The following is a 20,569-nucleotide window of genomic DNA, read 5'->3' on the forward strand; positions in this document are numbered from 1 at the left end:
AAAAGACATTGGAAAGATGCAAGAAAAAAGAAGAGTAGATAAGAAAATACCTACAGGAAGACAACAATTACATACATCAGATTGTAGACTTTTCAAAAGTTTAATGTGAACAGGAATAAGGCCTTGTAATCTTCCAATTTAATCATCATACCCACCTCAAGTATCCTAATTTCATAGTATGTGTATCAATACTAGTTTCATATCATTCTGTGCTGATTAGACAAACAAATATGAATGGATGTGAGCCTTTATAAAGCACTGATTTCCTCTCATTAGTGAGCTCTTCTTCCAGACTTCACATAGCTTCCCCTGTCTTAGTACAGTAGCATCTTCTGGATTTCTAGAGCTGACCTTAGTCCAACCCTGTTTGCCATTATCCCCATCTTTTACTTTCTTCTGCTCCTTATATCCTGCTCTATGTCATTTTTCCTCTCTATGAAGAATCAGATACTACCTTGTCAGTATCTCGATTAAAAGAAACTGGATTATCAGGCCAGCTCTGCACCCCTTTGCAAATCCCTAGGGAAAGAGAAATGAACTGCTGTTTGTATCCAGTCTTTCATGTGGTTTGTACTCTCAAGAAGACCATAAACCAGAAAGATCCGTCAGTGTTTTTTGTGGGAAGGGAGTACAGGCCCTTGATAAAGCAATGCAGCAAAACCTCTTCAAAAAGTTCCTTGGAATATCAGGGAGAAAATTTGTATCATCTGCAAGTTTTGCCAGAGGACAAATGGTATTTTTCCGATCTTGCTTTCACCACAGTATTACAAAAACTCTCCTTTCCACATGAAATGGGCTGATGTTACGCATACTATCCCTTTGCGTAGCAAGCTGTCAAGTCCTGGAAACTGAATGCTGCCATAGTAGCACATCACTCTCTAGGAGGCTCAATACATGTAGCTGAATCTGGTAAAGTCAAACAATGAGTCATCAATTGCAATTTAAGAACGTAAGTAAAATATTGCAGGCTTTATTTCACATTTTGCAACTGGACACCTCTAAACTTATCTTCAGTGTCCGAGGACCACTCACATACTATTTCTTTTACTCTGTTTATCTTATTTGGATAAGCTGTGCTTGGTATGTAGGAACTTTCATTAAAATTCTATGCTAGACATGCTGAAAAATAGGACATTATATTTCTGTATCACAAGAAACTAGACTATACCCCAGGGGCACTTGCCTCGGTTGACCTCCTCACTCATCAGAATATTCCCTGCTGCATCCTCTACAGTAAGTCTATAGCAGGACTGGTCACAAGCAAATGAAATCCTTTTGAAATTCACTTCCTCTTTGAATCCTGCAGGCATTAAATACTAAAAAAGAAGTTATGTTCAAAGGGTACTACATCTGTATCTATGCCTAGCTTTTCCACAAGGAATAAGAGCATAAGGAGCACTTGAAACCTCCCTAGATCACCTACATATGTAAGTGAACACCAAGCAAATTTTAACTACAATCATAACTTTAAGTTTAGAGATCTAGATACATCTTGGTGGTGGGGAATAAATCCGTAGAGAAGAATCTCTATGAGCAGTTTGGCATGACCCACAAGTGCAGCTTTGACAAACTGATTTTTCTGCAGGACCAGTTTGCACTTCATTTTCTTTCAATCCACAGCTAAAAATAACCACGGTGAAAACTAATGTCAAACTGACACAATTACCAAGTACCTAAAAACTGGCTTTTTTCTCTTAGTAAAAATGACATTGCTGCAGTAGTTAACAGGTGCCTTAATTGTATTCCAGAAAATTTCTAAATCTGTTTCCTCAAGTTGTTACATATAACAACCCATAGAAAACATTGCTTTTACATGCCTATTAAAGAATGCTGACAAAATAAGCAACCGAGTCCAAGTCTCATTACAATTACAGCAAGCACTAACTGGCATCTTAACAGAAAGAGCAAGTCTCCTGGTGATCAGTAGATCCAACATCTAGACATTAAGGTTCTAGCAAAGTCTATGCAAATATCTCATTTAGGTATGCATATCAGGTATTTTCTCTCTCAAAAAAAATGGAATATACACAGCCGTGGAAGTTCAAACGTATACAATTATTTATTTTAATTTGCCCCCTCAGTTCCAGAAGCCTTGTTGAAAGAAGTCAAGTCATGGACAGGATGTTAAGAACTGGCCTGCACCTCAGCAATAACATACCACCACCAGAAGTCGTTCAGGTAAAGAGGTCTGTTCACTCACTGTAAACATTAATCAATCTTAGAATTTTTTTTTGTTTTGTTTTAAACTTTGATGTTTATTTTGACAAGTGAAATTAATCTTGGATGAAAAAGCATTTGGCACTTTTATTTTTTTAAATGTACTGCTGAAAGATAGGTCTTATCTGGTTTTTTTATGCATACAAAAATCGCCATACAACAATTATTCACATTTTGATCGGAACAGGTGGACAGGCTGCTTACTGATTTGAAGTAGCAGCATATTTAAATGAAAGTTTAAAGTTTTCTTTTGAAAAAAACCTTAAATAAAGTAAGTCATACTTCCTTAGAGTTCAACCTTGAAAACAAAGTTGTTGAACAAAAAAAGAAACTACCAAATATACAATACCACTGGTATTAGTATAGGTGCAACTAGTTTGAACCACATAATACTACTACTCTCTCAAAGAAAAAATGCTACATATGGAGTTGCTTTTCTCACAGTGATGTATGTGAGAAGCAACTCCTCTAATATTGATTTTATTATTTTTTCTTTCTTTTCCACAATGTATATAGAAAACATACTTTATTTTCTGCTAGATAAATACTGTCTGGAATTAACTGCGCTTTTTTTTTTTTTTCTTGAATAAAGTTTTAACATCTATTTGAAGTTCTGGCTATAAATAGTACCACAGGGGTAAATATATTATAAAGCCACACCTACCTTCAGCTGCATGCAAACGGAAGGCCACTGGAAGTTTACGCCATGAAGTTCAGCTGTATCATGGCAACAGCATTTAAAGATGGAAGAACAGATGGAGGTAGAGGAACACTTATCCATGAAAGGTCTAGAACCCTGTCTCATTTTATTGATACGCCCAATTAGAAAAAGTCCTAAAGGACCAGCTACAAAAAAGTGTTTGTCCCTTACAATAGGCATTTGTAAGGGTCATCTCCAGAAAAGCTTTGCAGTCTGCAGACGCTTACTCGTCTATTAGAAAAAGGAAGAGCAACCTCTTTCCTCAGGCTCTCTCTGAATTCAAAAGGTAAATGAAATCCAGAACAGCAAAACCAGAATGGCAGCACTGCACCTACAGCTATAGCTCCCAGGCACGATAGTATCTGGAAACATTGTGAGCATTGATGTACTTATGTATAGAGGAGTTTCTTTAAATAATTATTAGTTTTAATCATAATAAATTTACAAATGGACAGCTGAGACTGTTTTTTCAATTACTTTAAGTCAACCTCAGCACCAACTTGGCCAATACTGTTCCAGCCACATATTTTTGTTCCCACCTAGTCCAAGCACCATGTTAACAATATCAGTGAAAGCAACTTCTTGTTACTTGCTTAGTTTTCAGATGGATCAATTTTCTGATCCAGCTTACCATATAGCTACCAAAATGCTTGTTCCAACAGAAATGGGTGGTGAAAATGCATGGAAATAGGTAGGAATACCACCCCTTTGCAGCCATCGCCTGCATTTAGGTCAGCTTAAAGCAAAGACAAAAACTCCACTTAAAGCCTAAAGAAGTCCAAAGGTGTTCCAACAGCTCTTTGGGAAGCCTGCAGCAAGACACATGCTTCTCCAATTCTCGTCTACTGCCTCAACCATATCACATTAGTCTTAGGTCCCTACTGTAAACATACGTTTTACATTGTATCATCATTTATTATTTATGAATTCAGAATGAATATGGCAATGTGTAAGACAACAACACTAAAATCCTGTCCTGAGAAATCAGATTAAGGAAGACAAGACAGAATGGAAGATCCAGACGAATTTTTTGTTCTTTTAGCTATATGCATTCCTACCATTCAAAGAACTGGATGTGTTAGGCTCTCAGGCGCTTTTTCAAGACTTAAGTATTTTAAAATAATCTTAGTACATTAAGTCACTTCAAAGCACATCAGATATTTAATTGTGAGGGAACTATCATAACATAGAATGCACAACAGAAATATTGAATTATGACCTCCCCAAGGAATCACACTCAGTGTAGTCCTGCCGCAACTCACTGTCATTCTTCCACAAGATTTTGAAGAGGCAGTAAAATAATAAACAGTAATGTACAATCAAAAATCCATATTTTAAGTCTCTTTAAATATTAGCTCACTCTATCAAGAAACAGCAGGCAAGATCTCAAGTTACAAATTAACAAAAAATGTCTCATCGAAAGTTCTTAAAAGGAAAAGGACTGTTAGAATTTATCTCAAACTCTTTTCTAAAGATAACCAAAAATACTAAAATAAGAAAAACATGTAATATACTTTTATAAACCTACTCTAAATTAAAATCAGTAATGCTGAGATAAGATTGGTTTCTATTATTTTCCTTGAGAGGTCACCTATGAGACAATTCCATCTGTTGGAGAGAAAAAAAATGCAAGAGTGACTACAGAAAGACATCCGACATCGCCAGAAGTAGTTTTTCTTCTTCCCTCTTTTCAACTCCTGGCACAAAATGCATAGAGGAAACAATTTGCTCAGTGATTGAAAACTGGTCACCCTCAGACAGCAATGCTCAACATGACACCTCTCTTGGTTGTTGCAGCTTTACACAGCAATAATTCTCACTTCAATCTCCAGTTTTAATGCAATGTGCTGAGAATAAAAAAAAAAAAAAAAAAAAAAAAACTGGGACTGGGAAATGGTAGACTGTTAGAAGATACATCAGGAATAAAAGGTTATTACAAACAGATTAGTCCAGGGTGGAAATTACACAGGCTAAGCAGGAGGCATGGATAATCTGGGTAAGTGCCATGGAAAAATAAAGGACTTAAGGCAAATGGAAGCAGTTCAAATTGGCTTCCTCCAATTCAGTGGAGAACATGTGATGCCCACATGTCCATTTCCAACAAACCTCAGTATAAAGAAACAAAGGCCAATACTGTGAAGTGTTGAAAAACACATCTACCACAAGCTTCTTCCGTACCACAGCAATGAGAATTATTGCAGCTGCCTGATAAGCATGAAAGAAAAGAGTTTGGGGGGTTGGGCTTTTGGGGTTTGTGGGTTTTTGGGGTTTGGTTTTTTTTTTTGGAAGAGAACTACCAGCATTTATCTGAAGCACACCACCCACTCAGTAAGCGTTGACCTTGCAAAGAAGAACAGATCTAGCAGGTTTTTGTCAGGTTAACTTTTCAGAACATCAGTTTCTTTATCCAACTCCCTGTGAGGCCACAGAAAAGCTAGCGTTCACTTTACAGAAAACTCAGGAACCCCTGGCTAGGGATTGGCTGTCTCTATAATCAGCAGCCCATACTTAAATTGGCTTACATTGATCATGAAAATCACAGCCTTGCAGCAGTAAGTGATCATGTCATTGCATGAATACAAGGAAAATTTGTGGTAAAGGTGCTCCTAGAGAAAGGACCTCAAAAACCAGCCATTCTTAAGGTCTAAGACTAGCTTTATGGAAAAGCGTTGTTAATCTACTTGTTAACAAAGCCAAATATCAGCTATGGCCTTGGGCAACCTGGTCTAGTGGGAGGTGTCCCTGCCTATGGCAGGGGGGTTGGAACTCGATGATCTTCAAGGTCCTAACCTAACCATTCTATGATTCTATGATAAAGTAGAATCTTTGCAGCTTAAAGGATCTTCCACCAGAAACAATTCTTTTACATGACAAATTTGAGATCATGGCTTGATTAGCAAAAACAGAAGATATTTCAAAAGCATGTTACCAATTTTTAACAAAAAGCAAGATCACAACTACTATGGCAAAACAGTGCCAATCTTTATGTTTCCATTATAGATTAAAAAATAATAATAATAATAATAATGCCAGATATTGCATGAAGAGGAGAGACTGAACAAAGCAGCTAATGGTTTGAATTAAATTCAGACAGCGGTATGACATAAATACTTCATCAGAACAGGACAGCATACATGCTGCAGTCAATGGGGGACACAGGAATGCAGCTGTTAAAACATATCACTGCTGCTTCAGAGTCGGAGCTTGAGTCTTGCTCTAGAACCACACTGAAGCCCCCTTTAATTAGCTTCACTATAAATTCATAACTGTTTAACTCAACAGACCAATCAAAGGCAGATGCAAACACTGTTAGCCACATTAACCCTGGCTGCTGCACTGGCTACTGTAATGAACATGCTTTTAGCCCTGCTGGATGGGTTAAGTTATCTAAGTTTGAGTGATTTTTTTGACTTATCAGCAAATTCCTTGCTATTTCCAGTGGCTGTACCACCACATTTTAGGGCAACCTTGAGGCTGTCTGTATTTCTTCCTCCTTTAAAACTACTTGAAAACACTCCTTCTTTGATGAAAACTCAAGAGAAAATACAGAAGTTTCACTTTTCATCATTAGCAAAAGCACAAAAGGACTCTGACATCGAATATGTGAGGCATTCTGTAATTCTTACATGAATAAAGCATTAGACTTACTGGACTGGCAAATGCTCTTGACCTTTGAGCCTCAAATCAAGTATGACAACTGCAGGTTCTGTTGAACTCAGATTTGCAGCAGAAAGAAGTGAAATAGTGTTGATGACACACAGTCAAATATACTAAAACTGGAATATTTAAACAGAAAAAACCTGCTGTTTTTTCCCCCGACATGGAATTCCATTTTGCACCCCCCACTTCTCATTCTTTCCCAGACGAAACTAGTAGAATTCTTTGGAGTAGCTAGAGTGTGGTTAAGCAGAGGAAGCTATGCTTGTTTGCGTGGAATCTGCTATTTCCTCTCTGCCAAAACACTTGTTTAAAGAAGTCATGTAATATTTCTATTAAGCTGTAAATGCAGTTGACAAGGAAATGGCCTACTGGCAGTGCATTACCTTTGTGGCAGTGCCAACCAGCCTACAGCAAAATAGTGCACATAGTAATTTCAACATGCATTCCCAAGTAACAAAATTGTGCCTTACATAAATACCACAGAACTCCAGCAACATCTACAAAAAGTAATGAAAATTTGCCCAAGCTTTCATGCTTGCCTGTATCAATTCTATGTCATAACTAAAACAAAGTAGGAAAGCATCTACATATGTCCAAGAGTCCTGTGAAGCTATATCATATGACACTGGGAAAACTATTTCAACTTAAATCTGTGTATTTCTTGTTAACCACTGTAACAACTCAGTAATAAAAATTAAGAAAAACTGTACGTATCAAATATACAAAAGAGTACTAACAGCACACAAGCCCTTAAAAACTATAATGTAATTTATTAACAAGAACACATGTTCTATGTAATCCAGAATTGTTATGTTAAATTACTTTGGCCTTTGATAGCATTCATTTGATTACAACAATTAAGCAGATTCACAAGCTTTCAAACTCAGTGACCTTTGATTTATAAGCAGCTATTGTCATGCATATAAAAATCCTCTCTGATAATATAGTCCTCGCCTTTCAACAGCTAGTGCAACTACATATAATGACATTAAAATTAACTCAGATGTAATTAAGACTTTTTTTAAAGTACAACTAAAAGCCCCAGCATGATCAAACGTATTTAATTTGTAATCAATAGTTCTTCAAAATATTTTTCAATGTTATTTCATCTTAAATTAAATTCCCATCAAAAACAAGCTTCAGAGATTCTTATTTTGTTCTCAGCTTTCATCTTTTTCAGTTTGAACACTAAATTTAAAATAATTAATTGCACAGAAAAAAAAAATATGGTGCAGGAAAATTACTAAGCTTTGTTTCCAAAATTGTGTAATGTTTGTAATTGCAAAACACTCACTAGCTTTAACCACGCTGCACATTGCCATAAAACTTCAGGAAACATCTCTGCTCCAAAAAGCACACACAAACAAAACAAAACAAAACAAAAATATATCAAGACCCCAACAGCACTAAACACACTTGAACTCATATATGCATCACCTTACAGTAATCATATATGAAAAGTAGCTTCTCTTTCAACAGTGGCGGCTTCCTTATATTAAGATCCTGATACATGCGGCACCAGCAAAAGAAAACTGAATAAAATAATCTAGTACGCATGCCATTTTTGCAGCAAGTCACAAAGATAGAAAAAATCTGCTTTTAGCGAGAGGGCCTTATTAATATCAAATGGACATTAGATACAAACAATTCAAGAACAGAGTATTTATTGATGCTCAGTGCAATCAGTCCAGCTATTCTATAGCTCATTTAAAAAAAAATAAAAGCATGACTAACAGTAGCAACAGTTATTCCTAGATAAATATTGTTCCCCATGAACTTCTCCAAGATATTTCTTCATAACTGCTACTACTCATAAAGCAACTAATTCTATTTACATTTTATTTTGCAAAAAGTAAACTAATTCAGTAACAGACTTTAAGAGTCAGTAATAAATAAAAACTGTCAGGGGTTACTAATATTAGCAGTGCTCACACAGGACAATTCTGAATCCTTCTTTAGGTGATCTTTACCTCAAAACTCCCTTTCAAAGGCAGATGGCCTCTTGGTTATGGAGCTCTCCAAGTGTAGGTACAGTATGGAACAGGCTCTATATGTTGAGTCAAGTCAATTAAGCGCTTATTGCTTTAGTTCTCTCTCAAGTGGAGATAAAAGCATTCTGAAACCTTACAAAGATGTGTTAAAACAGAGGCAAACTGCAGTAAATAGGAAGCAAGACAGCAAGTAAAAATCCTTAGTCTTAAAATCTTTGTCCATAAATGTACAGTTTTATGATTCCACTATATAGGTTTTTCAGGGTTTTTTTGTTTTTATAATACAACAAACAAGAAAATACCACCATGCACTCTTACCCTCATGGGATGAATATCAGCATAGGGAGGCTTTCCTTCAGCCATTTCTATTGAAGTGATACCAAGGGACCAGATGTCTGCCACGCAGTTATAGCCAATCTCTTGTATTACTTCAGGAGCCATCCAAAATGGAGTTCCTATAACAGTATTACGTTTTGCCATTGTATCCTGTAATTATATTATTTATGCAATTAAAATAGGCATGCTTATTTTCAGATTCCTTTGATATGAATTTATTTAAAAGTTAAATTAGCCACCCAAAGGTCAAATGGTAGTGACTTCCAGTTAAGACCAAACAGATTCAGTCCATCAGTGCACAGAGGCCAAACAGGTGACAATGATCATAAACCTCAAACAAAAGTTTAAGTGGGATCATCAGGCACTTGAAGCACATTGGGTTATAAAAATAAACAACAAAAACTAAATAGCCTTGCAATACATTAAATACTCATCATGATAAAGAATGTTAGCTCTACCAGTACCACTAGTCACTCCTTAGACACAAAATTCAAGGCAGGAGAAAAAGACAAAAGTAAAAGAAGATGGTTAGGAACATTTTTAAATGATCTTTTCACAGGTACTTACTGTTAACTGGCCAGCCACACCAAAATCAGCTAATTTTGCATGTCCCTCAGTGTTAAGAAGGATGTTTCCAGCCTTTATATCTCTATGTATTTTTCTCATAAAGTGCAAGTATTCAAGTCCTTTAAGAGTAGATTTCAGAATAGTTGCAATTTCATCTTCTGTTAGCTGCAAAAAAATATAAACCCACTTTCAGGTATACAGATAAAATCTATATATTTGAACTATTTTAAAAATGATCATTTCATAATGATCTTTATAAATAATAGAGACAATGCATATTAATGTATTTTATTTTAACACAGGAGTATGCCCAATAGCATTTACAATTCAAAACTCTGATCTACTAACTTGATCTATATAGCTAGATTCTTACACATCTAGAGTCCAGTTAGAGCAAACGAGCTGCAAAACTACAGAAGGGGCTGACTGATGCAGATCAGATGGCAGCATATGCAATATTCTCTTCCCTGTCATTCAAAAGTTACTACTCTTTAGATGTTCATGTCCTTCATAAAGGCTGCAGCACAGTTTCTAGAATATACAACTAATACATTTATCACTAAGATAATACATATTAATTGTCACGTTATGCATTACCTTTGTCAAAGGTAATGGTGGTCAACAGTGGACTAGATGACACATACCAGAATACATCCCTGGAAAAAAACAGCCCTTTCTCTACTGCAGAAGGCTAGAGCTATTGCCCTTAAGTTCTTTACACAGTTTTCCCAACAAACTAGCACAGTCCTATATTTGGAAAGAGATGAAAGGAATGCCATGTTTTCTTTATTTCTCAAATTCCTACATATGAAAAGCCTGCTAAGTCTACAATTAGTAGTATCAAACTTTTGTCCACCAGCTATTCTGAATTGCACTGCTATTAGCTTCTCATTGCCAGCAACTTACAAATTAGAGAGGATCAATTAAGAGCTTCTTCACAAGAACAAAAAAAGCACAAAACAAAAATCAAAGGATAAAGGTGTGCAGAAAACAGCCAAATAATTATTCACCACAAAGCTCGTGAAAAATATATTCATCGGGGATAGCTTGCTACTTACTATCTGTACAGATACAGAAATGCAGAAATACAAACATCCCAACACCTCACAACTAGTTTACAGAGTTTTACTGAAGTCTGCCAATTCATTCATTCCTTTTAAGGCTAGTACCTTTAATTGATAAAGAATGTAAGTAAATGCTAATTTTTTAAAATAAATATTTCACCATGCCTGTGCTCCATACTGACACAAAGCTGTAGAACTACACCCATACAGATGTGCCCCAATGACATTCCCAAAACTCTATTCAGCCCTGAAAAAGGACAACTAAGATGTCAGAGTATTCTTACACTGGATGTTGCCAATAACTATTGTCACCTGTTCCTTTAAACTGTAGACAATTACAGAAATGATTGAGAATGGATACCAACCAGATGCTACAGGCTTTTTCTTACACCATTCTTTTCTTGTTGCTGACTGATGCAGAGAATGAGCGCTCACTGAACTTTTCGGTTCTTTTTAAATTACCTGCATCACTTGACAAGTGCAAGATGATATCCTCATAAGAAAATATAATCAGATTCAATATGGCAAAACACACACACACACACAATTCATCCCACATGATACAATTTCTTGAGGATATGAAAAGAATCTATTCGTGCAACTGAAATGCTGCTCAATTACAGTATATCAATGCTTTAAGAACTAAGCAAACGAACTTTACACATTCTTAGAAATGCAAGAAACTGCAAAACTGAAGATGAATACTCTAATTTGGCTGCAACACTGGATTGCATTTTTCCCCTTTCTTTACTTTTCCAGTCCTATACCGAAATTAAATTAAGCAACAGCAATTCCTTCCAGTTTCAGTTTTAAAAGTGTTGGTACACATCCACACCTCCCTCAAAAAAAAAAAAAAAAAACAAAACAAAAAAAAAACCACACCACCAAAAGCCCACAAAAAACCCCACTCATAATCACTCAAAGCCAACAGAATGACTCAACAGAAAGGAAAAAATGATTAGTCAGCAAGATTATCCACACTTGAGTTGCTCATAACAAGTTTTAATTATTTAACAAACAGAACCACTTCCCTATTCCAGCTTCCATCCAGTCTCATAAAATCTGGGCGTGGAGCCCAAGGGCATAGTTACACATACATTTATTTCAACAGCAGTGCCAAGCTCCAGTCCAGTCCCTCCTTCCAATGCAACCTACAGCAGTAATTCCCACTGGGTGTCAGCTCTTCCACTGAATAACTGTAACTGACCCTAGTTAAAAATAAACCTGTCTGCCAAATTATTTGTCCAACAAATCAGTTCCCCAATTCAATTCACAGCATCGTCAACAAGGATGTAGCCGAGTAGGAGCTGCTCAAATTGGAATTGCTTTCCAAATAAGTATATGTGTTGCTATACCCAGAGAGTCCCAATGACTTTTATAAATCTTTCCCTATGCAAGTAGAGAATTAAATTGATGGTGGCATCAGCTCTACACCCCACAGCAAGCAGTTACTGCCTCTGCTGCACATTACACATTCCTTGCCTGCCATTTACTGCGGAGATCTTTCAGTGCATCTATTCCGTAGCAGACTGCTCAAAGCCTTTATTTGTGCTGCTTCTTTATGCTGACTGCCCTGCTGCTTCAGAGGATTGTATGCCAGAAGAACTAAAAACCCTGTTATACACCGCTTAAACAGGACAGCTTTCCTGGCACTGAGCCCAGGGGGTGAAACCACCTATCTAATCTGGAGTCAAGAAAGAAGGGACTTCCAATTAACTGTAAGATAAACTAAACTATGGCCTGAAGGGTATCTGGAGAAAGAGACAACCCTTGTTATATGAGCTAATAATTTCGTGGTGAAGTACACTAAAACTGTGATTATCTGAAGACTCAAGCTACAGGCAATTTAAACTCCAGCTATTAACAAATTCTGTATCATGAATTTTTATGACATGCTGAGCATAACACTTTCTGCCAGAGCTTTGCCAAATCCACCCCACTTCAAAAACAATGCAATGTTCTGAATCCCCTAAGACTTCCATGCAGTTAATCCTGAACACGCATCAGAAAACGATCCCGAGCACGGACAAGTGTACAGCATGATAGGCATATAACTTACTGCCCACTTTCATCCAGAAACAAGTATTAAGAGAAACTGTGCTTAGAAAGTTCTGCAGAGAAGGTCTCCAGTATGTTGTGTTCCAAAGGAAGTAAACCCCTAGCTTTAGTTCTTCAAAAAATAGTGATTAAACCACATGGAGATCTTTGGATCTCCTCTAGACTAGTGCTTTTGCAGCTGCATGGCAAAATCCAGCTCTCAAAAGGAGAGGGTAATAGTGCACCTGTACCAAAAGGTTGACAAAGAAGCTAAGGACTGAGAATCCAGCAAACCAGAAGAGAGCAAGTTCTAGAGTACTGCAGCCTGATGCACCATTCTGGGGACCATCGATAAAGGAAAGCTCTAGCATGACTATGTGTTTCAAAAGTAGGAAGTATTTAAGTAACGTCAAAATTCATACAGCAGTCAGAAAAGCCGATAGAATTGAATGTCACCTATAAGAAGTAAGCAGAGAGCACAAGTCGTGTTTATCAGGAACAGCAGTAACAGGGAAGCACGTGGAAAAGGGAGAACAGGCTTACTCTGACATAAGTGTTCTGAAACACATCAGTCCCAACTCCAGATGTCCTAGGTGCATCTGCTTGTGCTTCATAAAGTGTGCGTATGTAAACATATATACGCACACAGACATTATTTAACTGCGGCAGTATGGTAGCCAAGCCATACATACACCCTTTCTTCCCTTACTGGATTTACAAAGCATTGAACAAAAAGTTCTAGTTATGTTGTTTATGTAGACCAAAGCTGTTTTTCACAACATTGGTATTTAAGTATTTTGTATGCTGCAAAGAAGGAATCCTGGGCTGCATTAGACAAAGTCTTGCCAGCAGGTGGAGGGAGGTGATCACTCCCCTCTGCTCAGCACTGGTGACACCACACCTGGAGTACTGAGTCCACTTCTGGGCTCCCCAGTACAAGAGAGACATAGATATACTGGACAGAGTCCAGCAAAGGGCCATAAAGGTGATTAAGGGACTGGAGCATCTCCCACATAAGGAAAGGCTGAGAGGACCAGAACTGTTCAGCCTAGAGAAGAGAAAGCTCAAGGGGGACCTTATCAATGTGTACAAATACTTCAAGGTAAGGCGCAAAGAGGTCAGAGACAGGCTCTTTTCAACTGTGCCCAGTGCCAGGACCAGAGGCAACAGTCACACACTGAAATGCAGGAGGTTCCCTCAGAACATCAGGAAACACTTTTTTACTGTGAGGGCAACCAAGCACAGAAATAAGTTGCCAAGGAAGGTTGTGCTGTCCCCCTCGTTGGAGATACTCAAAAGCCATGTGGACATGGTCCTGGGGAACCACCTCTAGGTGGCCCTGCTTGAGAAGGGTGGTTGAACCAAATGGCCTCCAGAGGTCCTTTTCAACCTCAACCATTCTACAATTCCATATTAATAGATTTTACAACTAAATTATTCCATTAGATGCATTTATGCCAATTTGAATAAATCAGGGGTGCTCAGTTTGTTTGTTTGAGTTGACAGGTCTACATTTAAAGCTTGCATATCACCCCAAAATACAGGAAGTCCAAAATACTTAGCTACTAATGAATATCCAGCAAGTAAACTGACTGTCTGAACAAAGGTAAGTATGTACAATCACAGAATCATTTGCATTGGAAAGGACCTTTAAGATCACTGAGTCCAACTGTTAACCTAGCACTGCCAAGTCCACCACTCAACCACGTCCCTAACCACCACATCTACGTGTCTTTTCAATACCTCCAGGGATGTTGACTCGACCCACTTCCCTGGGCAGCCTGTTCCAATGCTTGACAACCCTTTCCATGAAGAAATGTTCCCTAATATCCAATCTAAACCTCCCCCAGTGCAACCTGAGGCCATTTCCTCTTGTCCTATCACTTGTTACTTAGAATCATAGAATAGTTTGGGTTGGAAGGAACCTTTAAAGGTCATCCAGTCCAACCTCCCCTTCAATGAGCAGGGACATCTCCAACTAGATCAGGTCGTCCTATCGCAACAGGTCCTGCTAAAAAGTTCGTCCCCATCTTTTCTGTAAGCCCCCTTTAAGTACTGAAAGGCTGCAATAAGGTCTCCCTGGAGCCCTCTCTTCTCCAAGCTAACAACCCCAACTCTCTCTGCCTGTTCTCATAGGAGAGGGGTTCCAGCACTCTGATCATTTTTGTGGCCCTCCTCTAGACCCATTCCAACAGGTCCATGTCTTTCCTGTGCTGAAGGCTGTACTTGGGAGAAGTGTGTTCCTAAGGAGGTAAATCCCTGGCTTTAGTTCTTGAGAAATTCCTGCTGACTGGAAGCTACCCAATGTTATCCTAATTAACAAGAAGGACGTGAGGGAAGATGCAGGAACCTACAGACCTGTTAGTCCAACCTCTGTTCCTGGAGAAATTATGGAGAGGATAATACTGGGTACTACTGAGACATGCAATCATCAGGTACAGTCAACATGGGTTCACAAAGGGAAAGTCCTGTTTAAACTAAATGGATATCCTTCTATGATAAGGTCACACACTGAGTGGACGAAGGGAAGGCAGAATACGTAGTCTTTTTGGTTTTTAGTAAGGCTTTTGATACTGTCCCGCAGCATCCTTCTGGACAAGTTGTCCAACTGTGGGATAAGCAGGTATACGGCACGCTGGGTGAAGAACTGGCTGAAAGGCAGGGCTCAAAGGGTTGTAGTAAATGGGGCTACATCGCCAGCAGTGTTCCTCAGGGTTCAATTCTAGGGCCAACCCTGTTCAATATATTTATCAATGATCTGGATGCAGGAGTTGAACACTCCATTAGCAAGTCTGCTGATGATACCAAACTGGGGGGTGATGTTGACTCTTTTGAAGGACAGGCAGCCTTGCAAAAGGATCTAGATAGATTGGAGCATTGGGCAATCATCAACTGTACAAAATTTATCAAGTCGAAATGCCGGATTCTGCACCTGGAGCAGAGTAATGCTGGGCACAAGTATAAACTGTGAGAGAAGCAGTTGGACAGCAGCTCTGCAGAAAGGCATCTGTGGGTGCTGGTCAAGAGCAAGCTCAATAGGAGTCCGCAGCATGCCCTGGCAGCCACAAGGACAAACCCCATCCTGTGGTGGATCAAACACAGCACAACCAGCCAGTCAAAAGAGGCAATTATCCCACTGTATTCAGCACTGGTGTGGCCTCACCTCAAGCACTGTGTGCAGTTTTGGGCCCCACAATTGAAGAATGATGTGAAGGTCCCTGAATGCCTCCAGAGGAGGGCAACAAAGCTGGAGAAGGGGCTGGAGGGAATGTCCCATGAGGAGTGGATGAGGACTTTGGGCTTGTCTAGTTTGGAGAAAAGGAAGCTGAGGGTGAATGTTACTGCTCTCTACAGCTTCCTGAGGAGGGAAATGGAGAGGGAGGTGCTGATCTCCCTGGAATCCAGTGACAGGACACATGGGAATAGTTCAAAGTCGTGCCAGGGGAGGTTTAGACTGGACATTAGGAAGCATTTCTTTACCAAAAGGGTGGTTGGTCACTGAAACAGGCTTCCTAGAGATGGCCGACGCCTCAAGCCTGTCAGTGGTTAAGAGGTATTTGGACAATGCCCTTCACAACATGCTTTAACTTTTGGTCAGCCCTGAATTGTTCAGGCAGTTGGACTAGCTGATCATTGTAGGTCCCTTCCAACTGAAACAGAATAGACTATTTTTTCTGCTGCCACGAGCATAGCAGTTAACCCCGTTTAGATTTTACAATGGAGAGCAGTGACAAGTGGCATTCCTCAGGGGTCAGTACTCAGACCTGTGCTGTTCAACATCTTTGTCAGCGACATGGACAGTGGGGTCGAGTGCACCCTCAGCAAGTTTGCTGATGATACCAAGCTGTTTGGCGAGGTAGACACGCTGGAGGGGAGGGATGCCATCCAGAGGGACCTGGGCAGGCTGGAGAGGTGGGCCCAAGCCAACCTCATGCAGTTCAACAAGGCCAAGTGCAAGGTCTTACATCTGGGTTGGGGCAATCCCAAGCACAAATACAGGCTCGGTGGGGAATGGCTGGAGAGCAGCCCTGAGGATAAGGACCTGGGGGTAATGATTGATGAGAAGCGCAACGTGAGCCAGCAATGTGCAATCGCAGTCCAGAAGGCCAACCGTATCCAGGGCTGCATCAAAAGAAGTGTGGCCAGCAGGTCAAAGGAGGGGATTCTGCCCCTCTACTCCACTCTCGTGAGACTCCACTTGGAGTACTGCATTCAGCTCTGGAGTCCCCAACATAAGAAGGACATGGACCTGCTGGAGCGCATCCAGAGGAGAGACACGAGGATGATCCAAGGGCTGGAGCAGCTCCTCTATGAGGAGAGGCTGAAAGAGTTGGGGCTGTTCAGCCTGGAGAAGAGAAGGCTCCGGGGAGACCTTATTGCAGCCTTCCAGTACCTAAAGGGGGCCTACAGGAGAGCTGGGGAAGGACTTTTTACTCAGGCATGTAGTGGTAGGACAAGGGGGAATGGCTTTAAACTGGAAGACGGCAGGTTCAGGTTAAACATTAGGAAGAAGTTTCTCCACTTGGAGGGTGGTAAGGCACTGGAAGGTTGCCCAGAGAGGTTGTTGAGGCCCCATCCCTGGAGGTGTTCAAGGGCAGGCTGGACATGGCCTTGGGCAACCTGGTCTAGTGGGAGGTGTTCCTGTCTGTGGCAGGGGGGTTGGAACTCCATGATCTTCAAGGTCCTTTCCAACCTAAACCATTCTATGATTCTAAACTTGTATAAAAAGGACATATTCCTGAAGACACATTACTTAAATGCTTATGTCTTCATATATAAAAGATATGGGAAAAAAATGGCTTGTTGGAAAATACATATAAATACCTTTTTTTTTTTTTAAATACAATACACAACATACAGCTCTTCTTTAAATCATATTGAGACTATATGGTACATAAAGCAACATAAACCTGAGCCAGTTTGGGGGAACAGCAGAGGCAGATAGGCTCAAAAAGTATATCAATTGTTGGAAACAACAAGGGACCAGAGTATATAAAAACAGATAAAAAGCTCCTCCAATTATTCATTTTTTCACAAAATCTTACAAACCCACAAATACACTTTTAAAATCTACATCAAAATAGTTCCTAGTTATGGTAAAGAAGGGATGGGACATAAATCACAGGCTCTCCTCATAAGGATGGCTAAAAGTCACTATGCAGGTACTGTAGTGCCTGTATCCCTGTAAGTGACTTTCAACTTACAAACAGAACAGCTAAGTACAGAATCAGCCCGTCATACACCTTGTCATAGCACACAACTTGCCATCTACCTAATATCCAATACTCTGTAGTTCTAACAGTAGTCTGGTGTTCACATACAAGCAATGCCATTGATAAACACAGGACAATTAAAAGAAACAAAACTAATTAATATTTTAATTCTAGGCACATGTTACAGTCAATGTTGCTGTCCTTGTCTGCATGTATGATTCTTATATTGTACTATTCCTGATCAAGCCATACGGGTATTATGTTTCCTGTTAAAACAATTAATGTATTTTATTCTGAGCTTTTAAACATACAGCACCATTCTTCCATAAGAACAGCATGCTCTATACCTTGCGCCTTCATATAATTTCATAGTCATTATCTTTCTACTTCATTTCTGATTTCCAGCTGTGTAAGATCCTCATTTAAAATCCTGTGGAACATTTATCTGCTTGCTATATCTTTGGCTAGTTATAATTCAGTATGCCATGTCCCTTTGATAGGTTGGTACTACCCTCTAAATATGAATCAGCCATGAAGCAGCTTCAAATCCTTCATCATCAAAACCACATGCAAGTTATATATTAAAATGAACGTGAACGATAAAGGTGAACAACTCTACAGCCTACAAAAAAAACATTAACTATGAAGCCAATCTTTAAAATGGAAATTTGGAGCAAAGCAGATTGCAGCAAATTCGGGTGTTCCATATCTATTAGGAGATCAGCTAATCCACATATTTACATCTATGGATGCCACGCACAAGGGAGACTTAAGGGTGCATTTATGCAGTCTATAACACACTACTCAATCCATGCAGCTGTTGGGACAACTCATCTACAGGTTCTCTGCTCACAGTCAATCATTCTCCTTCCTGAGGGCCCCTCTGAAGGGGTCTGAGTCAGCTGAATTGCTTTAACTGTCTAAGTCCATTCCCAGCTGCTCTTAGTACATGCATATTAGGCCTGATGCTTCCAGGAAGTATCAGATCACTGCATCTAAACAGTCTGATTAGGTCAAGCACACTGACTAAGTCCACTCTCATAGCAAATAAAGGCACCACGGTATAATTGTTCGTCCAGCAGAAGCTACGAAGCTTGAACATCACTGATCTTATCATAACCACATACCTCTCCTATTCTTCATTTATGTGAAGCCAAGGCTGGACTAGCAAAGAGGCTGAGGTGCAGGAGATATAAGCAAATGAGCAGAGGAGATGACAGTTACTATGATATACTTCAAATGTTACAGGCAGGAAAGGTAACATGAATTAAGGCAGAAAGCCTCAGAGAGAAAAAGAGTTGTTGTGGTTGCAGCTCTAGTCTGAAGTCAACATTAGATTCTGGTTCCTATTGTCTGCTACAAAATTCTATGAGACTATACTCTCCTGAAGCCACTTTCCTTGAGCTTCATTTTCATTCAGACTTCATATTTTAAGCAGATCTGCATGCTTTGTGTGACTCTACACAAAATCACAGCCTATCTCTTGAGCAAGGTACCAAATAATGACATCTAAATTACTGATGCTGACAAGGTTCGGTCTGTGGCTTTCAGTAATTGTCTCAAACTAATGTAGATAATCCCTTCTTCCGCCTATATTATAACTAAGGTGACACCTCAATGTTACAGTAATGAAAAGAGTAAGAACTCACTACTATACTTGAGTAAAACTGGTAATTCTCCTGTAACAACTTAGGCATGGGATCATATGAAGACAGTGAAGCAGCAAGTGTCATTCTTCTCACTGAGCTCAAGTCATGCTGCATGTAAAATCATATGGAAGATATGCCACAATAAGCATAACAATGACCATTCACTACACGGGTGATAATCAGTGTTGGTATTTTTTCAGATTTGTGTTTTTGACTACATAATCCTGTAATCTGACTACATAATACATAACTTTTGCAATGTTTCTTGACTGTAATATGCAACAGACCCCATCTTCTCTTCCCCTTAAATTAGCATTTTTATACTGAATAATTCAAGACAGTGCTAACAAATCAGTCTTCTACCTGTAGTCTGAAAAGGAGTATATACTAGCAGTAACATAAAATTATCTAAAACATATCATATGGTAAACTAATTCAGGATATCTCGGGCATCTCCCATGGTCACATGCTCAACACTAGCTAGCACTAATAAGTACAGATAAGGAGAGGAAAAACTGATTAGAATACGCAAGTCAGACTCCTTAGCCCTTATTCTTCGCTACTAAGTTCCAGCTTGCTATGACATCTATGAAATACTTGCCAGACAAGGGGAAAGCTTTAAGCAGAAGCAGATGCAGTTGCAGATCACCACCTTCCAACAGGCCTGCTAACAGCAGCAAAGCATTAGTGTTTTTATGAACACAGGATCCTCAGAGGAACGAAGGCTACTGGAGAGAAACAGGATCTACCTAACAAAGGAGGTCAACAGTATCTTTGTTTGCTAGGCTAGACAGAAGAGCTTTAAACTAGGTTCACCAGGGAACAGAAATGAAAGCCTTCAGGTGAGTGGAGGAACGGAGAATGGGGAAACACATATTGGACAGGGTTTCCAGGGGAGGTTTTCTCACTCCCTTTGAGAGAAAGTAGGGCAGACAGGTACGTGCAAAGCCCTGTGCACAGAAGTGTACAGCCTGTGATGCAAACAGGAAGAAGTGCAAGCCTGTGCACAGCTGCAGAGCTATGATGTCACTGGAGTTAGAGACACAACAGACAGCTCACACAACTAGCATACCATCAGAGATGGATGCAGGCTCCTCACAAACAACTAGGAAGGATGGGCAGGGTTGAGCTCTAC

General features: G+C 39.4%; 1 protein-coding gene across 1 annotated transcript in view; it reads right to left on the bottom strand.

Annotated features, from left to right (window-relative positions):
• STK3 (serine/threonine kinase 3) overlaps positions 1 to 20,569 on the bottom strand; it is a gene marked incomplete at its 3' end in the record, with an annotated part of 140,307 nt that overhangs the window by 98,785 nt on the left and 20,953 nt on the right. Inside the window, exons 5-6 of the mRNA XM_082479525.1 lie at positions 9,472 to 9,636; positions 8,887 to 9,054 (exon numbers count right to left, since the gene is read on the bottom strand). Coding sequence (XP_082335651.1) covers positions 8,887 to 9,054; positions 9,472 to 9,636 — 333 coding nt within the window. The remainder of the gene's footprint in view (positions 1 to 8,886; positions 9,055 to 9,471; positions 9,637 to 20,569) is intronic.

Source organism: Vanellus vanellus (genome assembly GCF_965231255.1).
Source record: "Vanellus vanellus genome assembly, chromosome: 2".
In the NCBI taxonomy this organism is placed as follows: Eukaryota; Metazoa; Chordata; class Aves; order Charadriiformes; family Charadriidae; genus Vanellus; species Vanellus vanellus.